Raw genomic sequence first — 25,000 nt, 5'->3', positions numbered from 1 at the left:
AATATACAACAAATACTAATACACAACTAATACACAGCTAATACACCAGTAATACACTAGTAATACACAACTAATACACAACTAATACTAATACAAAACTAATACACAGCTACAGTAATACACCAGTAATACACTAGTAATACACAACTAATACACCACTAATACACAATGGATATACAACTAATACACCACTAATAAACAACTAATATTAAAACACCACTAATACACAACAAATACTAACACACAAATAATACAAAACTAATACACAACTAATATACAACAAATACTTATACACAACTAATACACCAGTAATACACCGGTAATACACAACAAATACTAACACATGAATAATACTAAACTAATACACAACTAATACACAACAAATACTAATACACAACTAATACACAGCTAATACACAACTAATACTAATACACAACTAATACACAACTAATACACAACTAATACTAATACACAACTATTACACAGCTAATACACAACTAATACTAATACAAAACTAATACACAGCTACAGTAATACACCAGTAATACACTAGTAATACACAACTAATACACCACTAATAAACAACTAAGATTAAAACACCACTAATACACAACAAATACTAACACACAAATAATACTAAACTAATACCAAACTAATACTAACACACCGATAACAAACCAGTAACTGTGCAGCTTTGTGAGGATGCAGTTCTTCATCTCTACATCAACTACACTCACATTGAAACCAAGCGTAAAGTGGCCACACGTTCACCAGCTGATCTTTGAAGTGAGGAGAACCTGGACTCACCCCTGGAGCTCCTTGACCGAGACGGAGATCTTCAGGTTGTGTCCGAGGACGTAGAGAGCCGTGAGGATGTCGGCCCACTGCACCATCTCCCCTAAAGGTCCGCCTTTCAGGACCTTGGGACTGAAAACATCTCCAGATTCTTCTGTCAGGAAACCTACATGCACCAGAATCTGCAGAACACAACAGAACAGAAGCAGGTTCTACAAAAGTGAACAGCTGGAGAACTCTTCATGATAAATTGACCAATAATTAAAGAGCTTTATTTTGTTTATTCATAGCGGAGTTCCCAGCGTACGAGTTCATGCGCTTCAGCTGTTGCTATAGAAACAATAACGTATCAGAACTAGCGCATTAACAACTGCTGACCAATCAGAAGAGAGAATTCCACTTTTAACTGGATGAGTTGACTTTTTCGAATAAATTGCAGTCGGACGATTTTGAATATTAATGTGGAGGACAAAAAAAAAACAGTGTTTTTGTCCTATTTTTACAGTGAAGATGAGTCAGACTTTATGCTAAAGACGTTTAAAGCATGCATTGTGCTGGCGTTAGCTGTAGCGATGTGGGAAATAAGCGAATGTTGCTGTCACGGTGAGGTGAAAGTCTATTTTAGAGAAGTGATTAAAATCACTGAGCTCCACAGGGAAGCAGCTCATTAAGCTCTTTGTGGGCTTATTTTAATTTCTTCTCTTGCTTTAGCCTACATCACTGTTTCCTTTGTGTTCTAAGGCTTTTGTGTGTTAAATTTGTTGAGTTTTTTTTTCTTCGCAAGCCTGATTTCCAAAAGAAACCATTTGTTACGTACAAATATCATTTTAAAGCTCCAGGACAACTAAACTAAGACCAGCATCCTGGTTTTACAGCTTTACAACTTTCCACGGAACATCTTTTTAGACTTAGACATAGACTTTCTGAAAGGGAAACAATCGTTTGTTGTTGTTTTTTTGGTTCTATACAGATCTCATGGTTCCCACTGATGGTTATTTAAGGTTCTTTGCTTAGCTAAAGGTTTGTTGCTTCTACTACCAAATGTGCTTCTACTTGGAATGCTTTATAATACAGAAAACAATCTTTTGGATCAATTGACACTCAGTAATATTACAGTTGTGGGTTCTTGAGGCATGTTCCTAAAAAAGGTTCTACTTGGAACTCCATCAGATAGGGAAACAATATGTTTGAACGACGAGTCGTAAGACTGAGGATCCATTTGCAGCTTTATTTTAACAACCTCGTAAAGAACAGTCAGGATTCGATAACAGCAAACGGAACAGAGTAGGCAAGGCGAAGACGTGGTCAGAAACAGGCAGAAGGTCAGGGCAGGCGGAAAACAGTCGTAAGGCAAAATACAGAAACATATCACAGAACTGGAAACAGAAACGCTCAGTAAGACAGCCGTAGCAAATCAAGACTCCGCATTGGAGTCAAGTTCAAGTTTGCCTTAAATAGGCGCTGGGTAATTGGCCTGCAGGTGGCGGTGTAATCAGTCCCGGTACGAGGCTTATGGGAAATGCAGTCCGGGGTTCTCTCTGGTGGTGATCGGAGGACGAGGCAGGTGCTTCAGCCATGACAATGTTGATGGTTTACATGCAGAAGTTATAAGGTTTGTTTACGGGTTCCAAGCTTCCAATAAGTTAGAACTTATCTTCATATTTTATAAAAAAACAGTTAGCAAAAACTCAGTGGCTCAGAACAATAGGCGAGTCTCGCAGATACCGAGGTCCTGAATTACGGATTCACTTTGACACTGAGTCACTTTGACACTGAGTCACTGATCAGAGAGATGCTGTATCTCTGATTCACTGAGTCATGCAGTTACTGAATCTCTGACTCACTGATTCACTTATTGCTGAGTCACTCCATGCAGAAAATAAAGTCAGAGAGAGGGAGAGAATGAAGATAGAAGTTTTCTCCAAATATTTTATTATCCTGTTTGCTCTCTGGGTAGAAACTCAGGTGTCCATCTTGACTCGCTCCCTGCTGTTTTAATGAAGTCTTGTTAATTAAAATATACAGTAAACCATCTGACGTTCTTCATAATAAAAGATACAATTCGTTATAATTGCTACATCCAGCCTGCTACAGATGGTCAACAATTTAAAAACCATCTGTCAGAGTTGCAGACCAGTAAACAACACAAAACCCCATTACCACCAAACACAACTCACACCTTCTTTTAGGGGTGCACAAATTTCTGCACCAATTTCATTTCAGCCTGTTAGAAACAACGTCTGATTGCACAATTATTCCTCTTTCTGCCAGCTGATCAGCCGTGTGTGAGAGGTTTGCTAATTTTGATGCTAATGTTACTAACAAACAGTGTGATCTTGTAGCCACCAAATTAGCATTTAGCAAGTGTTACTGTATAATAGCTTCATTAGCTTGTGTAGATTTTTTTGCGATCACAAGTGTATGTGTCAGGACTATGGCTACGTGCATGTGTTTATGTTCTCCGTCACGTGTCTGCCCCGCCCTTGTCTGCTCCTCCCGTTTCCACACACCTGTTTCCCATTGTGATTAACTTTGTCTATATAACTGTGCAGCATTGCCTTGTGCTGCGTTGCCTTGTGCTGCGTTGCCTTGTGCTGCGTTGCCTTGTGCAGCATTGCCTTGTGCAGCGTTGCCTTGTGCTGCGTTGCCTTGTGCTGCGTTGCCTTGTGCAGCCTTGCCTTGTGCAGCGTTGCCTTGTGCAGCGTTGCCTTGTGCAGCATTGCCTTGTGCTGCGTTGCCTTGTGCAGCCTTGCCTTGTGCAGCATTGCCTTGTGCAGCGTTGCCTTGTGCAGCGTTGCCTTGTGCAGCATTGCCTTGTGCTGCGTTGCCTTGTGCAGCCTTGCCTTGTGCAGCCTTGCCTTGTGCAGCCTTGCCTTGTGCAGCGTTGCCTTGTGCAGCGTTGCCTTGTGCAGCATTGCCTTGTGCAGCATTGCCTTGTGCAGCCTTGCCTTGTGCAGCATTGCCTTGTGCAGCATTGCCTTGTGCAGCGTTGCCTTGTGCAGCATTGCCTTGTGCAGCATTGCCTTGTGTAGCCTTGCCTTGTGCAGCATTGCCTTGGGCGGCGCGGAATCTACAGTTGTCTTGTCCGGTCTTTAGTTTGTGTCATGTTTAGTGTTCTTTTGTTATAAAACCCTGTTTATTTCGCCATCCTGCGTTTGGGTCCGGCTTCCCCCCCTCGTTTGTAACAGTATGTCAGGAGAAATGTTTACTTTAGACAGAAGTCCAATGGACAGAGTGCTCTACATGATCGTGTGTGTGTGTGTGTGTGTGTGTGTGTGTGTGTGTGGTGTGTGTGTTAATTTGACTTTTGTAGGTATATGCAGGGGAGTCAGTAACTCAGTATTAAAGTAGAAGCGTCAGGTGTTTGAATATTCATCTGGAGTTGATCTGCTAGCTCCTGAAGGCTATAAAAAGCAGTGCTGCACGTTACCCAGCACCCCCCTGGCGTCCTCAGACACCACGCTTCCTTTTCTGCCTCATCGTTCAGACGCCTTGCCGCCGCTGCCGCCACAGAGCCCGGGGAACCTCATCGCTACAGGCGTGTGGGCCGAGAAAAAGACTCGGCTCCGCTTCGGTTTCTCCCACGCACGGCTTTCTAAAGCACAGGAGCAGAGAACTGCTGACCTTCTCTACACTGAACATCAAAACACATTTTCTTTCCGCAGCACCAGGGACTGTGGATATTTCTCTGCATCCGGAAAGAACAAACCCATTAAATTAAATCGATTTTATTTACAGTCAACGGTTAAGAAGCAAGGTTTGAGTTTTGAAGACCTTTTCATTGTATTTACTTTCTACTGGACCACATGGAACTCATGGCTCACGTCGCTTTCTTGCATACGGTCAAATACAAACAGAGTTTCTATAGTAACAGCTCCGTCACAGTAAAGAGTCACGTGCGTCCGTTGCTAAGGTGTTACTACATCTAGGTTGAAGGAGTCTCCAGTGTCGGAACTTTGTAACACCTGACCTTAAATGATTTATGTATTAATTAAATAATAAAATGATCATTTTTATCCATTTATGTGTGACAGCCAATAGTGTTTGAGATACGCTATGCCCCGCCCCCAGCTGATCTAAACACAGCAGGACGAGTGCTGATCTGGCAACATGTGTCTGGGAACGAGGAACGAGGAACGAGGAAGGATCGCTAGAGGAAGATGAGATTAAGTGAGAGGAAGCAGTTAGAGATCAGAGATCTGCTGAGCGTGGCTGTAAGAACGCGGCACGAGATAAAAAAAGTGATCAAGATCACCGCAAGAACTCTACACATGGGCGCTCCTGCCACGCATGACCTTCTGTATTTCTTACTGTGTGTTTGATGTGAAAAGAAAGAGATCATTCAAAGTATAATAACTGAAAACCCCGAGCAGAATGCTAACTAGCTCGAGGCCAGAGGACAGTATGCTAGCCGTCTGGTTTAACGCAATCCTAGCGTTGTGTGTTCAGAGCACCTGGCGCGTCGTTCTGAGATAGACCGTGACTTGTCGTTGTTGAAATGACCTCCTCGAACCCCAGCTGGTGCCCACAGATGGCCCAAAACACTGCTAGTGATTTTACTCCAAACATGAAGCACTTTCTTTCTCCTTCTTCACTCGGTTCACCTGGGTCAAGAAACAAACTTCAATCACAGACCGCTGTGATGCGATACCTAGGGATCGCGTTAGTGCGGCTGCTGCTAATGCTATTGCTAACCTCAATCTCAAACTAATTCAGAACAGGTTTGGAAGCTTTGGAAATGAGTTTTTTAATTAAGTCTCCATGTGTTGCTTCATTTGGCAGTAATGACCGCTGACTTCAAAGCGTCTAGAGCAGACTGTAGCCAAATAACACGGCTAATGGGAGCGTGGACGCTTTAGCTAGCGAGCATGGACCCTAATGCGGAGCAATTAAATCGAATTTCCTGTCTCGGTGGAACTTCCATCAGGCCCATGGGTGGAAGTTAAAATCTCTCATCCGTCAGTGAGTCTCCTGAGATGGGGTAAGAACTGAACTGTAGATTCCTGACAGCTTCGGCTAATATTAACGCTTGTTTAATGTAACTATAAACGGATAAAAGTTCCACACGTCGATATTTAAGGACTGAACACAATCTTACCGTTAGCATGTCGCCGTAGTATTAGAAGATGTCTTCATGTATCAGTGTTATCTCTCTGTCGTATCACTGTTCCTGTTCGTCACGCTAACCTCACGCTAATCTTACACAACGTTTCAAACACTTTCTGTCAAACTAGATCATAGTGAATTCTTGCTACGTTTTATTTCACTGAAACCGCTCGTGTGTGTTTTGCTAGCATGATTGTTGAAGCGGTGTGGCAGAGTGTGAAAGCCTCTGCTGTGGTTTTGGGAAAAACGCTCAGTTTGTGCAGTCTTCCATGACGGCTAATGATGTGCGTCGTGCGAGTCTCCGACCAGCTGGATTCAGCAACATCCAGGGGCTGCTGGAACGCACAGGCATAAGTGTGTGTGTGTGTGTGTGTGTGTGTGTGTGTGTGTGTGTGTGTGTGTGTGTGTGTGTGTGTCTTTCTCTACACTCACACACCTTGGTAATGAGGATGGATTCTTCTGTTTACAGAAAACGCCTGATCTTTACCTCCCTGTGGAAAGAAACTGAAACACTCACAGCAACGAGTGTAGCTAATGCTAATCACCTAAAAAAAACTTCCTGTTCATGCGGGAAGCTGGGAAATGGAGTGCATCAAGCCTTGAAAAAGATCTATACACACCAGACATGGTTAATCACCCAGGATGCATCGCTAAATCGCCAGGCATCGTGGCACCGTCGCTGGAACAGTCGCTAGGCCACTGCAGCTAATCAAAAAAAAAAAGCAGCCGACAAACGCCCGCTCACGACTATCTGGCGCAGGTATCTCATTTTGCAATTACACCCTGTGTTCCCGTTGCAGAGCGATCCGTTATCCGCAGCAGACGGCAAATAGCTTCTGACTCGCTGCCTTGCCTTAATTGTGGATGATAAAGAACTGTGGACAGGCGAAAAGAAAGCCATCGCAACAGCTGGCGTGGAGATAGTGCACAAAGTTCCTCGATAAAAAATCCATTTCACACCGTCGGGAGAGGATAGACAGAGAGATAAATCAGCGAGAGAGAGAGAGAGAGAAAGACAGAGAGAGAGAGAGAGAGAGAGAGAGAGAGAGAGAGAGAGAGAGAGATATTTTTAGAGCTCGTTAGCTTATTTAGGACGCGACGTGCGGCAGGTTAAACCTGAGAGGCGAGCGATCGGTTAAAGACGTGAACGACGGACAGAGAGAAATCCCAGAATCCGCCAGGAAGAATGAAAGAGCTGTACGACTGGTGGAAGTGGTGTCCTGTAGAATTGTACGTTTGAGCTAAAATACTGACAGGGTGCAAAAATAATGACCCCCTGAGCAGGAAGTGTGGGTACAAACTTGTAAGAGACTGAGGATGAGGAGGAGGAGGAATATCCAGTCGAGCGTGAAGCTCTAAGAATTCATTATGTATGTTTTTAAAACAAATATTGTCTGGAATCAGGAGAAATGATCAGTAGGAGTCAGAGCTGAGAACAACAGGAGTCAGACGTCTTAGTGTTTGGATGAAATGATGCTCCGCTAAAGCAGTACAGTTAGTAAAGGAGAAACCAGACACTGGATTATTAACATGTTTGCTTCCAGCTGGGTTTAATGAGACATCAGAGCAGATGTTTCTTCACTGGACTCTCTGTATGATACAGAGAAGGCACTAAAACCTCATCTGTCCTGAAGATTTCCGAAAACTTGGAATGTGGGGACGTCCTGACGTCCTGAGCGAGTTTAGTTCCTATAAATGTTGTTGAGTTTAAACTTCTTCCTTCTCACCTTCTTCTGTTCCCTCCATCGTCTGTGCAGCTTCAGGTGGAGTCTCTGGGCAGCTGTAGCCCACTGCACCGCCAACCTGCGGATCCGCCGCCTCATGAAGCTCAGAGACTCTTTACCTGTTCCCACCTGATCCAGAAGAGCGCCGAGATCTGTACGGAATGCCGCCTGGAGAGAGAGAGAGAGAGAGAGAGAGAGAGAGAGAGAGAGAGAGAGAGAGAGAGAGAGAGAGAGAGAGAGAGAGGGATAAGAAAAGAGAGGGAGACAGAGAGATAAGGAGAGAGAGAGGGGGGGATAAGAAAAGAGAGGGAGACAGAGAGAGAGAGAGAGAGAGTGATAAAACAGATATGGTCCCGAGCCTCCTTCGCCATCCTCTCTTCTCTCTCGCTTCCTATTATTCTCTCGATCCCTCCTTTCTCGCTTTCCTCCTATCCTCTCAGCTCTCTCCCTCTCTCCTACCGATCCTTATCGCTCTCTCGATTCGCTCTCTCTCTCCTCTCTCTCTCTCTCTATCTCTCTATCTCCTCTAGCAGAAAGCTCGAGAACATTACTAGCTCTAACCTCGTTTAAATGTAAATAAATAATTGAATGGAGTCCCAGACAATCTTTAAGCAGTAAAGTGATAATAACGACATCACATTCATTCACTTCCTCTTTATTACACCTGTAGTTTGCTCAGGTGTGTGTCGTGTCCCAAAGCTCACTACAGTCTGGTTACGACAGCCTTAATACATGAGCTCAAGCTATTCAACAGTTATAAGGAGTCGATCAGAGACAAAGACTGGAGCTGTACAGAGTTTCTGCTGATCTGCTGCTCGATCTGAACAGAAACTCAACAACAGTTAGGGACTAAAACTGCTTTGTTATTCTCTGTATTCGTTTTCCAGCACAGAGAAGGTGAGGATGAGAGATATGAGACGATATGAGACGATATGAGACGATATGAGAGATATGAGATGATATGAGACGATATGAGACGATATGAGAGATATGAGACGATATGAGAGATATGAGAGATATGAGAGATATGAGACGATATGAGCGATATGAGACGATATGAGACGATATGAGAGATATGAGAGATATGAGACGATATGAGAGATATGAGACGATATGAGCGATATGAGACGATATGAGACGATATGAGAGATATGAGACGATATGAGAGATATGAGACGATATGAGAGATATGAGAGATATGAGACGATATGAGAGATATGAGACGATATGAGACGATATGAGAGATATGAGATGATATGAGACGATATGAGATGGAAGCAGGGAGGAAGTTCATATCAAAGAGGTGTAAACACAGCTGTCAATCAAGGTCCAGGTTCAAATGGAGATCAGATCATCTGGTGTTTTATTGAGGAGGAATAAAAAAGACTGTGATCAATACAACTGCTGCAGCAATTACAAGCTGTTTGGTTTAAAGGAACGATGTTGTGATGGAGGAAATGTAGCTGAAGTGACTGGGTTTAAGTCCAGAGGGAGAGAAAGAGAGAGGGAAAGAGAGACAGAGACAGAGAGAGAGAGAGAACGAGAGGGGGAGAGAGAGAGAGGGAGAGAGAGAGAGAGAACGAGAGAACGAGAGAGAGAGACGGGGTCCCTGAGGCACTCCACTGCTCAGACCATCACACCAAAAAAAAATGCAGTGTGTGTGTGTGTGTGTGTGTGTGTGTGTGTGTGTGTGTGTGTGTGTGTGTTTGTTTGTGTTCACTCAGGCAACCATGATGTTAGCTGAGCTCTCCAGAAAAGCAATGACTGACTATGGCACTCGCTCTCTCTCTCTCACGCACACACACACACACACACACACACACACACACACACACACACACACACACACACACACACACACACACACAGAACTCAGCCAGGAACTGATTTGTGTACCCAGCAGTACGGATTCATACGGCATGAGGAATTAGACTGAGAAGTTATTTATGCAGAATGCACAAAGCAAAGTGAGGGGGTAGGAGGTGTGTGTGTGTGTGTGTGTGTGTGTGTGTGTGTGTGTGTGTGTGTGTGTGTGTGTCTCACTTGTCTCTTAGCTGAGTTTTTCAGCACTGTAGGTGTTGTGCTGTAGTTCCTCCAGGCCAGTGGGGGGCAGAACCACTCCACCTCACTCAGGTATATCAGGAAGGAGCAATCCGAGCCGTCGACTCCGTAAAAGGCGTAACACGGATCCGACGTCCAGCGCGCCCTCATCCACTGGGCATCACGTACACAAGTATTAAATAATACAATGACCTGTGAATGAGCTTTCAAACCAAAACAAAACACTTTTGTACTCACATCCACTTTGCTAGCGCAATCGGGGTATTTCGAATCTTGGGGAACTTCACACTGACTCGACGTTCCATCTCTCACAACTGCAACGAGGAACATGACATCATGGATAAATATGCTTTTAAACGCTTTAGGAAAAAGAAATATCTGGGATAACTCGGTTAAAGCCCCGAGCTACAGTATATAGTATGGATCATGTGCAGTGAAGAACGGCAGAAGAACCAGGTGGCCTCATCAGATCGGTCCGTCTTTGTTAGAATGGACTTGGGATTGGAATTTAAAAGGATTGGATTGGTCTCAGATCTATCAGTGTCTCATTACCCAAATGGAGGCAGCAGCAGGAGCAGTAAAGATCTTCAGCTTCATCAGCTTCATCAATCTCCAGTGTCTATGATCCAGAGCGGAGGAGAAGGAGGAGGAGGAGGAGGAGTGCAGAGCCGGCTGTTCGCTCAGTGGAGCAGTAAATGCTCTAAAGGGACCTCCTACACTACAGCGTATGGTGTGTGAGGCACTGTGTGTGTGTGTGTGTGTGTGTATGTGTGTGTGTGTGTACTGTTTAATATTCAAAACACTCATCAGTGTTACAAACTCCTCACAATATATTTATTCGACATCTCGCTCATCAAACGCTGCTCGTCTTCATGCCGTGGTGACATCTTCATACTGTAAATGACGCAAATTAGGATGCAGTCAAATTCCTTCCGGCGACCTCTGTCTGCTCGGCGGCCATCTTGACTTGAAAACACTTCCTGTGGTTGTTTGGATCACACTTATAAAGAAAGTCAACTTTTGTCACGTCTCCGATTTTGTAAACGTCACAGCCGCCGCGGTCCGTCATCCGGAAGAAGAACAGCTTTAATTCCACACATTTACATGACGTTATTGCATTCTTTATTACACCCGGTCACTGCGCGTGTTGTCTCTGATCCGATAGCTGTCTGATTTGTTAAAACTGTTCCGTTTACATCAGGTCACATAAACGCGTCTCGGCGAATCGGATTTCGATACGATCTTTCTACTCCCGCCCAAAATGCTGATATATTTTACCCCATTTCAGGGGTAATTGAAACAGAACACACTTTGGTGTACGCGGTTTTCAGAACGCGATAGAAAAGAAGACGAGTAAACTGGTTACGACGTTTATGCTACAAAAAACAGCGTTTACTGTTTGCTGCGTTTTCGCTGGCGGCAGCAGCGCGTTTTAAGCCCCGACGAGACGCCTGGGTGAAAGATCACCTGAGTGACGTACTTCCGTTTGGGAGGAGTTTAGCGCTGACGTATGTGGCTCGAACAACCACATTCATATACAGCTGTCGAGTTTCATCTGTAACGCGTCCCAGACCACCTCCTGAAGGGGTTTGTACCATCGGGTTTATATCCGTCTCCAAAACGTTTTGGAGGGCGTTTAGACCTGGTCTTTTTACTGTCGGGTAGATATCGGATCACAGAAAACGCAGGAAGTGACCAGCGGTAAAAAGCCCCTATAACAGCAGCTGTCAAATAATTCACAGGAACAGACAATTTCAGACGGTTTAGAGAACTTGGACACTAGCTGTGCTTTTAGAGCAGCTGACGAGGGAAGGACTGTTTATAGCTGCTGTAACGTGAGCGAGAACAGTTTATCTTACAGTCGTTCCACGCGATTAAACGGAAGGAAAATAAAAAATAAGAAACGGCGTAAAAAAAATAAAAACTGAATTGTTCGCACATGATTGTTGAAACCGAATCGTCATTAACATCTTTAACGAACTCGCATTTCATCTTTACGCCTGAGCATTTTGCTATCTATAGATTTCTACACTTAAACTCTTCCAGTTACGTCATCAACTCGTCCTTATAGAGTTCATTTCATTCTGTACCGGGTGAACTGACATGAAGAGATATTCATTCATTCATCTTCTACCGCTTATCCGAACTACCTCGGGTCACGGGGAGCCTGTGCCATCTCAGGCGTCATCGGGCATCGAGGCAGGATACACCCTGGACGGAGTGCCAACCCATCACAGGGCACACACACACTCTCTCATTCATTCACTCACACACTCACACACACACACTACGGACAATTTTCCAGAGATGCCAATCAACCTACCATGCATGTCTTTGGACCGGGGGAGGAAACCGGAGTACCCGGAGGAAACCCCCGAGGCACGGGGAGAACATGCAACTCCACACACACAAGGTGGAGGTGGGAATCGAACCCCCAACCCTGGAGGTGTGAGGCGAACATGCTAACCACTAAGCCACCGTGTCCTGGAGAGATATTCAAGGAAGATATTACGGTTCACTGTCAAGATGGTCCTTTTGTATCTTCAGTGAGTTTTCCTGAAGGACTGCTCGATCCTGAAGGACTTTTCATTTCATATATGTAACACAAAAATCCTCGAAGGTTCAGTGATGAGCCGAGGAAAAACATACAAATACGTCGCCTGTGAATGGAAACGTCAAAGTTATCCTCCTATACCCTCGGAACCTCGGCTACAGACATCCGAGTGTTATTTACATTCTCCAACAGAGCTGGAGGATGTTTATAGTCCGATTAGGTCTGGATGGTGGACGTGGTCTGAATCAATACATCTCAGGGAGCAATAAAATGCAAATGTGAATTAAAAGTAGGCTTTAAATCTGTCCTGAGTGACTCAATACTGAACACACTCGCTCTAATTCAGCTTTACTGCTGACCGTCTCCTGTTTATATCCGACTTCCCAGAACTTTATACGTTATACGTCACGTGGAAGCACACTGCATCGTGTCTGATCTCTGTCTAATCCGTCAAATATCCTGCCATGTTTGATCGGCCATTATACTGAGAAATTACCCTGGAATCCAAAGCACCATCAAACACTCGGTCTTGTGGTGAGAATCGGGGGATCTTTGGATAATTAAGTCAGAAAAGCAAAGCGGAAATGGAAAGTTTCATTGGAAAAGAGCAGCACTGAATTAATACTGTAGGTGTTCTACAGTTAAACATGTTAAAGCAAACTCTGCTAATGTAAAGAGTAAGTTAATCGAGTATGTAAACTCCTCTATCAAGTGAAATCTAACTTAGCAAAGAAACCATGAGAAAAACAAACAATAAGTTTAAATGTTCAGGACTTCGTTAACAGAATTTTTACTGTTTATTTGAGCTTAACTGGTCTGGTTAGCGAGTGCTAAACTAGTAACTGAAAGCTAATCTAATAAATGATGACGATTCATTTACTACCGCTTATCCGAACTACTCGGGTCACGGGGAGCCTGTGCCTATCTCAGGCGTCATCGGGCATCGAGGCAGGATACACCCTGGACGGAGTGCCAACCCATCACAGGGCACACACACTCTCATTCACTCACACACTCACACACTACGGACAATTTTCCAGAGATGCCAATCGACCTACCATGCATGTCTTTGGACCGGGGGAGAAAACCAGAGTACCCGGAGGAAACCCTCGAGGCACGGGGAGAACATGCAAACTCCACACACACAAGGCGGAGGTGGGAATCGAACCCCCGACCCTGGAGGTGTGAGGCAGAACGATCTGCTCGCTAAAGCTAAAGAGTGAATACTAAGACTGCAAGCAAATGAAGGCTAACCCTGTTATTAAGCTATTAGCTATTAGCTAGAGCTATTAAGTTAAAGCTATTAACTCATCCACTATAAATGAATGACTGAAAGTAGAAATGAAAAAAAAATTAATGAAAGATGAAAAATTTCCAATTATCGAAATGGTCTAACAATTCGAAAATGGCTGATATTCGAAGCTTTAAAAGCAAACATATTTTTGAAAACATATAATTACATTTGTGGACAGTGTTGGAAAATAAAAGAAATGCACAAACACAAGGAGCATCTGTTGCTTATTGCAGCTCAAGAACACAGTCCAGAGAAAGTTGCCAAGACAAGAGAAAGCGATAATAATTAGAATACATGGCCTCATTTATGCTATTAAAGATAAATAAGTCATTAAACAGATATTTGGACTTCTCCTTAGACAGAACTGTGGAAATGAAGTGTGTGTGTGTGTGTGTGTGTGTGTGTGTGTGTGTGTGTGTGTGTGTGTGTGTGTGTGTGTGTGTGTGTGTGTGTAGCTACAGTAATTTCATCATGATCACCACTGCAAGATCCACGACACACCACAGCAGTGTGTCCAGGAAACAAGACCCAGAAAAATGTATCATCTATCATCTGTGTGTGTGTGTGTGTGTGTGTGTGTGTGTGTGTGTGTGTGTGTGTGTGTGTGTGTGTGTGTGTGTGTGTGTGCGCGCAGGTCCACATGTGCTCATAATTGTTCTCACAAAAAATATAAAAAGACATTATTATCATATTTATGGCTAGAACTGCAAAATAAAAGAGGCAGAATATTTGGAGTGTTAATTAGCTACAAGAATCATTACGGATGTTAAGGGAAGGTCCTCATGAAGATCGAATGAAAACTGTGTGTGTGTGTGTGTGTGTGTGTGTGTGTGTGTGTGTGTGTGTGTGTGTGTGTGTGTGTGTGTGTAGAACATCACCTCTTGATGCTGCCATGCTGTTCTGAAGAATCTGCTCCACTCGCACTGCCATGTTCGACACATTTTGGGCGATGGCCTGAATTCTCTCTACCAGTCCTGCTGGCTGAATCCTGACACACACACACACACACACACACACACACACACACACACACACACACACACACACACACACACACATAGAGATATCAAGATTAAAACTATTAAAAACACATTTGCAGTCACTCTGTGAATAATGCAGCATTTAAATACGACCGTTTTTATTCTCTAAAAGATTACAGTTAGATTTTCCTCACATGAAAACATTTCCTCAGTATCATGTAAAAACGCAGCTGATAGAAAGGTTGACGTTGGTGTCTTTCTCACTGTCTCTGTGGCGTTACATTGTCCATAAACAATGTAAAAACTTTACCATACGTGATAGCTAACGCGTGCTTAGCGCCTGTGTTCCCTGGTTGCCTAGCAACAGCGCTCTAACAGCTTCACCAGTTGGCAAGCGGTGCGAGTTTCGTCTGGTGTTTTTGCCTTTCCATGTCGAAAGCACCAATTTCATGAGTTCCATTCGAATGCACTATATGATCATCTCTGTCTTCCTCTCCCTCTGCGTCTCTCCGAATCTATCGGGAAGTGTTAACAGGCACTAGATGCTCTAATTGCGAGGCACTTGGATGGAGCGTGAAATAGAAAAATCCTGAAGCCCGTCAATACTATTTAGTCTCAGAGCTGAGAGCGTTTCCCTACACATTACGGCTCGTGGAGATACAGGGCTGAGGGAACAGAGTTGGGTCGTTAAAAGCAGGAGGTACAACACTAACACACTCACACACACACACACAGACACACACACACACACACATAAACACACACACACACCAAAGGGGCCCATTGAATGCAGTGTGCGTGAAAGGGTAAAAGAGGTAATATACAGGGAGCAGATGAAAACAGGCTAAATGTAGCAGCAGTTACATCAACAACAGCTGAACACTTGATCTTTTCAATTTACTGCCATAAATATTCAAAATGTAAAACCAGGAAGAACAATAATGTAACAGACCCAGTAACTTAACCCACTGATCATTTCATTCATTTTGGCACAATGCAATATGATAAGGTGCCTCTTCAATGGGATGGAAAAATACAGAGGCCACGCCTCCTTTACTGGGCCTGACAGGTAGAGAAGCCACGCCTCCTTTGCTGGGACTGACACAGCCACTGGCCACGCCTCCGTCACTGGGACTGACACAGCCACTGGCCATGCCTCCTTCACTGGGACTTAAGGGTAGAGAAGCCACACCTCCATTACTGAGACTGACAATAGCCACTGACCACGCCTCCTTCACTGGGACTGAAAGGTAGAGAAGCCACGCCTCCTTCACTGGGACTGACACAGCCACTCGCAACACCTCCTTCCCTGGGACTGAACGGTAGAGAAGCCACGCCTCCTTTACTGGGACTGAAGGGTAGAGAAGCCACGCCTTCATTACTGAGACTGACAATAGCCACTGGCCACGCCTCCTTCACTGGGACTGAAGGGTAGAGAAGCCACGCCTTCTTTACTGAGACTGACAACAGCCACTGGCCACACCTCCTTCATTGGGACTGGAAGGTAGAAAAGCCACGCCTCCTTCACTGGACCTAAAAGGTAGAGAAGCCACGCCTCCTTCACTAGGACTAAAAGGTAGAGAAGCCACACCTCCTTCACTAGGACTAAAAGGTAGAGAAGCCACACCTCCTTCACTAGGACTAAAAGGTAGAGAAGCCACGCCTCCTTCACTAGAACTAAAAGGTAGAGAAGCCACACCTCCTTCACTAGGACTAAAAGGTAGAGAAGCCACGCCTCCTTCACTAGGACTTAAAGGTAGAGAAGCCACGCCTCCTTCACTAGGACTAAAAGGTAGAGAAGCCACGCCTCCTGTGTCTATCCATGGGATAGACACAGAGAGGCCACACCTTCTCTGAGATTTGACTGAAAGTCAACTAGAAGAAATCTGGAGGGTAAAGTGATTAAGTCTAAGGGGCGGAGTTAGAGCTTGGATTCATTTACACAGCATCCAATAAAGTCCATCTTTCTCATTAGCATTCCTTCTGCTCAGCACCGTGTGCTCGCTCTTACAGCCAGGAGATTATCAGATACATGCAGCTTGTGATTCACGAATTCAGTCTGGAAAGCACGTAACATTTTATTATTTAATTATTATTATTATAAACTCACTGCTTTACATCTTACTTTCAGTTCTGCCTGGATATAAATAACGTAAAGAAATCGCAGAAGCCTGAGACGAAGCATCAGACGAAGCATTTGATTCTTTATCATGCTATAAATATTCAAAAGGAACATGAGGCGGAACATGAGGAGGAACATGAGGAGGAACATGAAGAGGAACATGAAAAGGAACATGAGGAGGAACATGAGGAAGAACATGAGGAGGAACAATCGAAGGAACATGAGGAGGAACATGAGGAGAAACATGAGGATTAACATGAGGAGGAACATGAGAAGGAACATGAGGAGGAACATGAGGAGGAACATGAGAAGGAACATGAGGAGGAACATGAGGAGGAACATGAGGAGGAACAAGAGGTCACATCATGAATTCGTTCATAACGTCTGCATTTGCGGACATCATCTCAGATTTGAGAACTTTTACAACTCTAATTACTTTCCAACTTTTAAAAGTTTTTATGAACTTATTTAGATTGACTAAAGTGCCTCGAGCTTTAAACCCATTATTATCATTTAATCTAAACAACATGCTAATCATGCTAATCGCTCAGGATGTGTGAGTGCTAGGATAGACGCCATTCATGCTAAGTAGTTTTGGCTAGTTTTCATGCACGATTAGCGCTCCCTCGCTGCTCTTTAAGGGGACGTGGTAATAGCGAGGTCCATTACAGGATTTAAAATGGAATCATGCGGCACTTTTACAACTCGCATAATCTTTTATAATGCACATAACCACCTGTTTAACAGCACCGACATAAAATTCATCCCTTGCCTCCTTTTCCTTAGCGACGTTCGCTGTCATACACGTTCACATAGCGTATAGACGGCTACGCTAATCGTTCGTATGTTGCGTTTGTTTGCACCGTTTCTTGGAGTTTAGCTGCAGAGTTACGTACCGACACTTGTACTATTATTTGAAGAGCTCTGTGCAGCATGCAAAATTAGTTTAGCATCAGCAGCATTTTTTGATTAGGTGTGAAATGAGCTGCACAAAAAATGCTAATTTCTCATCAGCCTTTTCTTACATACACACACAACATTAGCTAACAAATATGAAGCTGAATGACTAAATCAGGACGAAATTAGTATGGATACAGTGTGTGTGTGTGTGTGTGTGTGTGTGTGTGTGTGTGTGGTGTGTGTTAGGGTGAGGTGTGGGGGGGGTGTTCAGAACCAGGGTTAGCTTTGCTAGCAGTGACTGATCGACCCGAGAGGAAGAGAAGCTGACTTCAGACATTCTTAAAGACGCAGAGTGAACACGCTGCTCTCGCTGAAATCGACAAAGCTGTTACAGAAATTATTGAAGTGTTTAGAGCGAGACGGAGAAGTCCGACCACAGCCAAGCCTCGATCTGCTTCTCTATCTCTCTCTCACTCACACACACACACACACACACACACACACACACACACACAGAGACACACACACACAAAAGGCTCAAATGATTATAGATAATGAGCTGTAAGTCAGAGAAAAGGTTACGAGTGAAGAACAATGTCCTTTGCACCACAGCGCTGTTGAATTCCTCACCCTGATTGGACTGAAGATGTCTGATCTCTCAGATGCCTGATGTCATTCTCTATAACAGCGGCTGGGACAGAAGGTGCAGCCGCGGATCACACATTATGATACGTTGTTGTTGCTACGGTAACAGCTCGTTGCAGTGCTCAGGGACTTCACAATTGCTCGATATTAGCAGGTTTAAAAAAGGGAAAGGAGTCTCCAGTGTCAAGACTTTCACATTTTTAATTCCTTTCACGTTGTTTTATTAATCGAAGCTAATAAAAAAACGCAGTTATCGATAAATTATTACTATTATTTATAAAAGGACGACTTCACGGAGGTGAGAGTAACTCTGCTCCATCATACGATCCAACCGATTGGACGCAACATCCGAGTCGTATCTTTTCGGCTCCTTAACGTCGTCACGGCGATCTGGAGCGCGCGTGCGAGCGTCTGCCTCTGTAATAGATTCGGTTCTTCAACAGAAATAAGGTTAAAGCCTCACATCATAACCTACAGAACCCTTTTAGCAAAAAGCGCCGAGGCATAAAACTCCTCTTAACGTCTGTTCGTTAATGAAGCCGCTAACTGTCACTCGTCACTGCCTGATAATTCAGTGGCTAAGAGTCAGTGCGCTACATCCACACCCAGATACAACGTAGTTATAATAACATCTATAGTCATCTATCTATCTATCTATCTATCTATCTATCTATCTATCTATCTATCTATCTATCTATCTATCTATCTATCTATCTATCTATCTATCTGTCTGTCTATCTATCTATCTATCTATCTATCTATCTATCTATCTGTATATCTATCTATCCGTCCGTCCGTCCATCCGTCTATCTATCTATCTATCTATCTATCTATCTATCTATCTATCTATCTATCTATCTATCTATCTATCTGTCTGTCTGTCTATCTATCTATCTATCTATCTATCTATCTATCTATATATCTATCTATCCGTCCATCCGTCCATCCGTCTATCTATCTATCTATCTATCTATCTATCTATCTATCTATCTATCTATCTATCTATCTATCTATCTATCTATCTATCTGTCTGTCTATCTATCTATCTATCTATCTATCTATATATCTATCTATCTGTCCATCTGTCTATCTATCTATCTATCTATCTATCTATCTGTCCGTCCGTCCGTCCGTCCGTCCGTCCGTCCGTCCGTCCGTCCGTCCGTCCGTCCGTCTGTCTATCTATCTATCTATCTATCTATCTATCTATCTATCTGTCCATCTGTCTATCTATCTATCTATCTATCTGTCCGTCCGTCCGTCCGTCCGTCCGTCCGTCCGTCCGTCCGTCTATCTATCTATCTATCTATCTATCTATCTATCTATCTATCTATCTGTTTATCTATCTGTTTATCTATGGAGGTAACAATACAAGGCTCCTGCTGTGAGTTCACATTAACTTCCATCTCACTGCTTTGCTGCAAGTTTCCAGACTTTTTTCAGCTACGTTCATGTACATTAACATCAGCTGCTCACGTCTGCAGAAAGGTTTAACGTCTATAACAAGGTAAAAGAAAAAAAGGTTGAGTGAGGACAAACAGTACCAGAGGCAAAGTCACTCGTTTCCTGTTTTTTATGCTAATTTTGACGTCGCTGCTTACACACGAACCTCAGATTTACTGAATGCTGTAAATGCTGTAAATGCTGTAAATGCTGGTAATGGAATGTTTTTAACTAAACGGCTAAATGGTGCTTTTATTTTTATGTAGAATTCGGGGAGGGATTAACAATATAGAAGAACAGGTACAAAACCTGAAGTGTTATGTCACACCTCACTGAGAGTGTGTGTGTGTGTGTGTGTGTGAGAGAGAGAGAGAGAGAGAGAGAGAGAGAGAGAGAGAGAGAGAGAGAGAGGACAAAGTAAAAAAGTGGTGGTAAAGAGAATCAGAAAGGGTATGCTACTAAAGAATCTCTCAATCTCTCTCTCTCTCTCTCTCTCTCTCTCTCTCTCTCTCTCTCAATCTCTCTCTCTCCTTTTGTTCCTCCTCTCTTATCTCTCTTATCTCTCTCCACTCTATAAACACGTGGTCTGTTATCCTACACCTGCCCTGAGGGCGAATCATCTGGAACATCAGAGCCCACTGCAGCGTAACACAAACAGCGTGTCGGCTCAGATGATCATCACGACTCCTGTATGTCTCTCTCTCTATATCCCCCCTCATTTCTCTCTCTCTCTCTCTCTCTCTCTCTCTCTCTCTCTCTCTCTCTCTCTCTCTCTCTCTCTCTCTCTCTCTCTCTTCCTTTTCTCACCTGCTGAGCTCAGAGCTCACATACAGTATTAACCACATCTGAAGCCATGAGGAGCTTTAACACATTCACAGAGATTATAAAATATATCTTTATCTTTTTAATACTGCTTAGAAATTCTGTTTATTACTGTTCATCACAGGTTATTACTGTTAATAACAACTTACTTTTATTAGTATTAGTATTTCTATTAGTATCAGAGTCTATGTTCGTTACTTACTATAACTATTTATTACATTTTATATAGAATATTTATATATATGAATAATACCTTTAAATACTGCTAATTATTCTGGTGTATTGTTTATTACACTTCAATACTGTTTATTTGTCTTTAATACTGTTCATAATGTTTATTACTGTTTATTACCTTTTAATACTGTTATTACTGTTTATTACATTTTAAAACTATTACACTTTAATACTGTTATTACTGTTTACTTTTTTTGCTGTTTATTAGTCTTTATTACTGTTATTAATGCTTATTACTGTTTATTACACTTTAATACAGTTATTACTGTTTATTACTGTTTATTTGCTGTTTATTAGTCTTTAATACTGTTATTACTGTTTATTACACTTTAATGCAGTTATTACTGTTTATTACTGTTTATTTGCTGTTTATTAGTCTTTAATACTGTTATTACTGTTTATTACACTTTAATACTGTTATTACTGTTTATTACTCTTTAATACTGTTATTACTGTTTAATTAATGTTTATTGATGTTTATTACTGTTTATTACTCTTTAATGCAGTTATTACTGTATAATGATGTGTATTAATGTTTATTAATGTTTATTAATACTGTTATTAATTAGGTATATAAATATGTATTACTCTTTAATACTGTTATTAATTAGGTATATTAATGTTTATTACCGTGTATTTTAACAGTTTATGTCTGTGTAATTTTGAGTTTACTGACTATTTGAGTTTAACTTCCATGTAAACATCCTACAGTTTAGTTTGAGATCAGGACTGAAGCAAAAACAATACAGCATTAAAATAAATGCGGCGCTAACAAGACTTTTTGTTTTAAACATCACAGCTTCCTTCAGACAAATCTGTTTTTTTTATTTGTTTATCGTTCTTTTTATTATTTATTTAAAAAAAAAATGAACCCAGACTTTGTTGAGTGATTCTACATTTCCGAGATCTCGCAGCTCAGCGAAGCAGACAGGTTTATTTTCGAAGGTTAGAGCATTACGGTGGTAATAAGACTGCGTGGAAGTTTCACATGTTCCCTGATTCTCTGCTCCATCGCTCTTCCACTTTTCACCTTTCTCTTTTGTTCCATCAATTTCTCCTCCTGATGAATTCTCTTTATCGCTGCAGGACTGAGCGATCACACAGCCTGAGATTGACCGTGTTGCCGCTAGCGCGCTGTGAAACCGACTGACACAAATGTGAAATGAGAAAACAGCCAAAAGTGGAAATTAGCAAATCAACCGCCTTGTCATATTCAGCAGCTGTAGGAAAAAAAACAGATTATATCACCGGGGAGGAAATATTATCTGTAGCGAAAATACTCACTCATGTGCCAGACTATCAGGATTCATAAGCTTAATTATATTACAGCTAAGAAGCAGAACGGAGAGTCGGGTCCGAACGTCTGAGGGACTCTTTAGTGTCTTACTCCGATGTGATCGTTAGATCCTCGAGATTCGTAAAGGAAGCGAGATTAAAAAGGCTTTAGAACATTACAGAGAATGATAAATATCAGTAAATGTTTAAAAGATTAAAACAAGACAGATTTAACTGTGGGCTTTATGTGCTTTAGGGGTAATTTGCTGTGAGGGGTATCTACAGCTGTGGGTGTGTTTAGTGCTGTGTTGTTGTTTTTTTTTAAATCTGGGGTATTTCTGAGTTGGGGCACGGTGGTTTAGTGAGTAGCACGTTCGTCTCACACCTCCAGGGTCGGGGTTCGATTCCCACCTCCGCCTTGTGTGTGTGGAGTTTCCATGTTCTCCCCGTGCCTCGGGGGTTTCCTCCGGGTACTCCGGTTTCCTCCCCCGGTCCAAAGACATGCATGGTAGGTTGATTGGCATCTCTGGAAAATTGTCCGTAGTGTGTGTGTGTGTGTGTGTGAGTGAATGAGAGTGTGTGTGTGCCCTGTGATGGGTTGGCACTCCGTCCAGGGTGTATCCTGCCTCGATGCCCGATGACGCCTGAGATAGGCACAGGCTCCCCGTGACCCGAGACGTTCGGATAAGCGGTAGAGAATGAGTGAGAGTGAGAGAGAGCATTTCTGAGTTCTGAGGTTGGGACAATTTGCAATTGGGGGGGGGGGGGTAATTTAACATCGGAGCATTTTGTAGATGTCAGGGTTTCACAGTTGAGGGGTATTATGTTTATTATTTATGTTTATTCTTTATTATATATTTATTTATTTACTTTTTTTTTTAGTTGAGGTGGCATTTGACTATGTTGTGGGTTTTTTTTTCAGTTCCCCCTCGAGTGTGCTAAAGGTTAAGTGGGTGAAAAGGGTATTTTTGAATTTTTGGTTGACGGGTATTTAGATAAATATAAGTGTATTTCTGTTCGAGGGGGTATTTAGCTTTGAGTGTCATTGTGCTTAGGAGGGTGTTTATAGTGTAGAGCTTCAATATTCACATGCTGATACAATTAAAAATCATCAATATTTATTAAGGTTGGGATGCAATAACCTGTAATAAGCCTTAATGTACAGTAATAACCTGTAATAACATTTTATATTTAATTAGAAATTAAATATGGCATGCGATAACTTTTAATAAACCGTAATAAGCTTTAATGTACAGTAATAACTTGTATTAAGCTTCAATGTACCGTAATAACCTGTAATAACTCTTAATGTACAGCAATAACCTGTAATGACACTTGACGTACAGTATTAGCCTGTAATAACACTTTATAACTTTTAATAAATATGTAATAACAACCTGTTATAATCCTTAATAAACTGAAATAAACCTGTAATACCTCTTAGATGTAAGAAAATGTAATATTGTGTAAGATAAAAGTTTTATTTTCAACTTTTCATTGTTTTACCTGCTGATGACCGAGCTGAGCTCCTCCAGACGCCGTGAGTCGTTAGCGTTCTCCAGCCTCGACAGAGCCTCCATCCTCTTCATGATGACCTCCAACATGTCACTGATTTTCCTCAGAACACCTCGAGACTCCACGCCTCCAAACACTACACACACACACACACACACACACACACACACACACACACACACACAGTGTTGTGTTGAATTTTATGTCATTTATTTGATTGAATTGAAAAACTCTTCATTCCTAATGTCACCTCACACACGTCCCCATTAACGCTGCACCGAACGTTGAGTTTGTTCGGTCGCTTTTCCCACTTATCTATTATTTGTTTAACACACACGCTGAAAAAGGTCAGTCTGCCTGCTTTCTGTACGTTCAGTGAAGCGCTAATGTGTGTGTTTCACTCCCATAATGCGCTGTGTTTCTAGCCTCGGCTTAATTACCTCCCTCTGTGCTCATTAAAGCTTCTGAAAGTGAGCTGAAATAAAAACTGATTTATACGTCGCTCCCTAATTAAGATATGATATTACATAACGGTCAGATCAGAGTTTACTCGCACGCGAGCTGACTGCAGGCTCCACAAACCTGCCGTGGACTTCTGGGGGTTTGTGCTAAATACTGAGCAGAAACGAGAGCAAGAAGGTGATTTCCAGACATTCCACAAAATTAGACGTAACTATAAAAGGATAAAAAGTATGTTGTGTCATTCCACAATTTAATAAATAAAGTGCTGCTGTGGTGTTAGAGGAATAAAACACTTTGGGACGAGCGGCTACAGGAACTTAGTTACCGCGTAATCCCGCTTCATCACGAGAATGATTTTTATATGGTGTTTAATTTGGTTTATTTTATTTGGTGGTGTGTGTGTGTTGGTGTTGTGTGTGTTGCTGGTGTGTGTTGGTGTTGTGTGTGTTGGTGGTGTGTGTTGTGTGTGTTGGTGTGTGTTGGTGTTGTGTGTGTTGTGTGTTGGTGTTGTGTGTGTTGGTGTTGTGTGTGTTGGTGGTGAGTGTTGGTGGTGTGTGTTGTGTGTGTTGGTGTTGTGTGTGTTGGTGGTGTGTGTGTTGTGTGTGTTGGTGTTGTGTGTGTTGTGTGTGTTGTGTGTTGGTGTTGTGTGTGTTGTGTGTTGGTGTTGTGTGTGTTGTGTGTGTGTTGTGTGTGTTGTTTGTTTTGTTTTGTTTTGTTTTTTTGTTGTGTTTGTTTTTTTTTTTTTTGTGTTTTTTTTTTTTTTTGTTTTTTTTTTTTTTGTTTTTTTTTGTGTTTTTTTTTTTTTTTGTTTTTTTTTTTTTTTTTTTTTTTTTTTTTTTTTTTTTTGTGTTTTTTTTTTTGTTTTTTTTTTTTTTTTTTTGTGTGTGTGTTTTTTTGTGTGTGTGTGTGTTTTTTTGTTTTTTTGTGTGTTTTTTTTTTTTTTTTTTTTTGTGTGTTTTTTTTTTGTGTGTGTTGGTGTTGTGTGCTGAAGCCGCTGGATGTTCAGCTTTAACCTTTATAGTGTAATAGAGTGCCGAGCGACTCGGCTCATGAGATGGAGGAGAACAA

At 42.3% G+C, this 25,000-nt stretch overlaps 1 protein-coding gene across 2 annotated transcripts in view; it reads right to left on the bottom strand.

Moving 5' to 3' along the window:
- The window catches only part of LOC113663648 (alpha-1,6-mannosylglycoprotein 6-beta-N-acetylglucosaminyltransferase B-like), a 121,639-nt gene that overhangs the window by 68,497 nt on the left and 28,142 nt on the right, over positions 1-25,000 (bottom strand). For both annotated transcript variants that reach the window (XM_047814335.1, XM_047814336.1), the window contains exons 3-8: positions 23,462-23,606; positions 14,413-14,522; positions 9,924-10,000; positions 9,669-9,839; positions 7,629-7,793; positions 808-977 (exon numbers count right to left, since the gene is read on the bottom strand). In XM_047814335.1, coding sequence (XP_047670291.1) covers positions 808-977; positions 7,629-7,793; positions 9,669-9,839; positions 9,924-10,000; positions 14,413-14,522; positions 23,462-23,606 — 838 coding nt within the window. The remainder of the gene's footprint in view (positions 1-807; positions 978-7,628; positions 7,794-9,668; positions 9,840-9,923; positions 10,001-14,412; positions 14,523-23,461; positions 23,607-25,000) is intronic.

Source organism: Tachysurus fulvidraco, chromosome 5 (assembly GCF_022655615.1).
Source record: "Tachysurus fulvidraco isolate hzauxx_2018 chromosome 5, HZAU_PFXX_2.0, whole genome shotgun sequence".
NCBI classification, from domain to species: Eukaryota; Metazoa; Chordata; class Actinopteri; order Siluriformes; family Bagridae; genus Tachysurus; species Tachysurus fulvidraco.
This window is presented reverse-complemented; position numbering and strand designations above follow the sequence as displayed.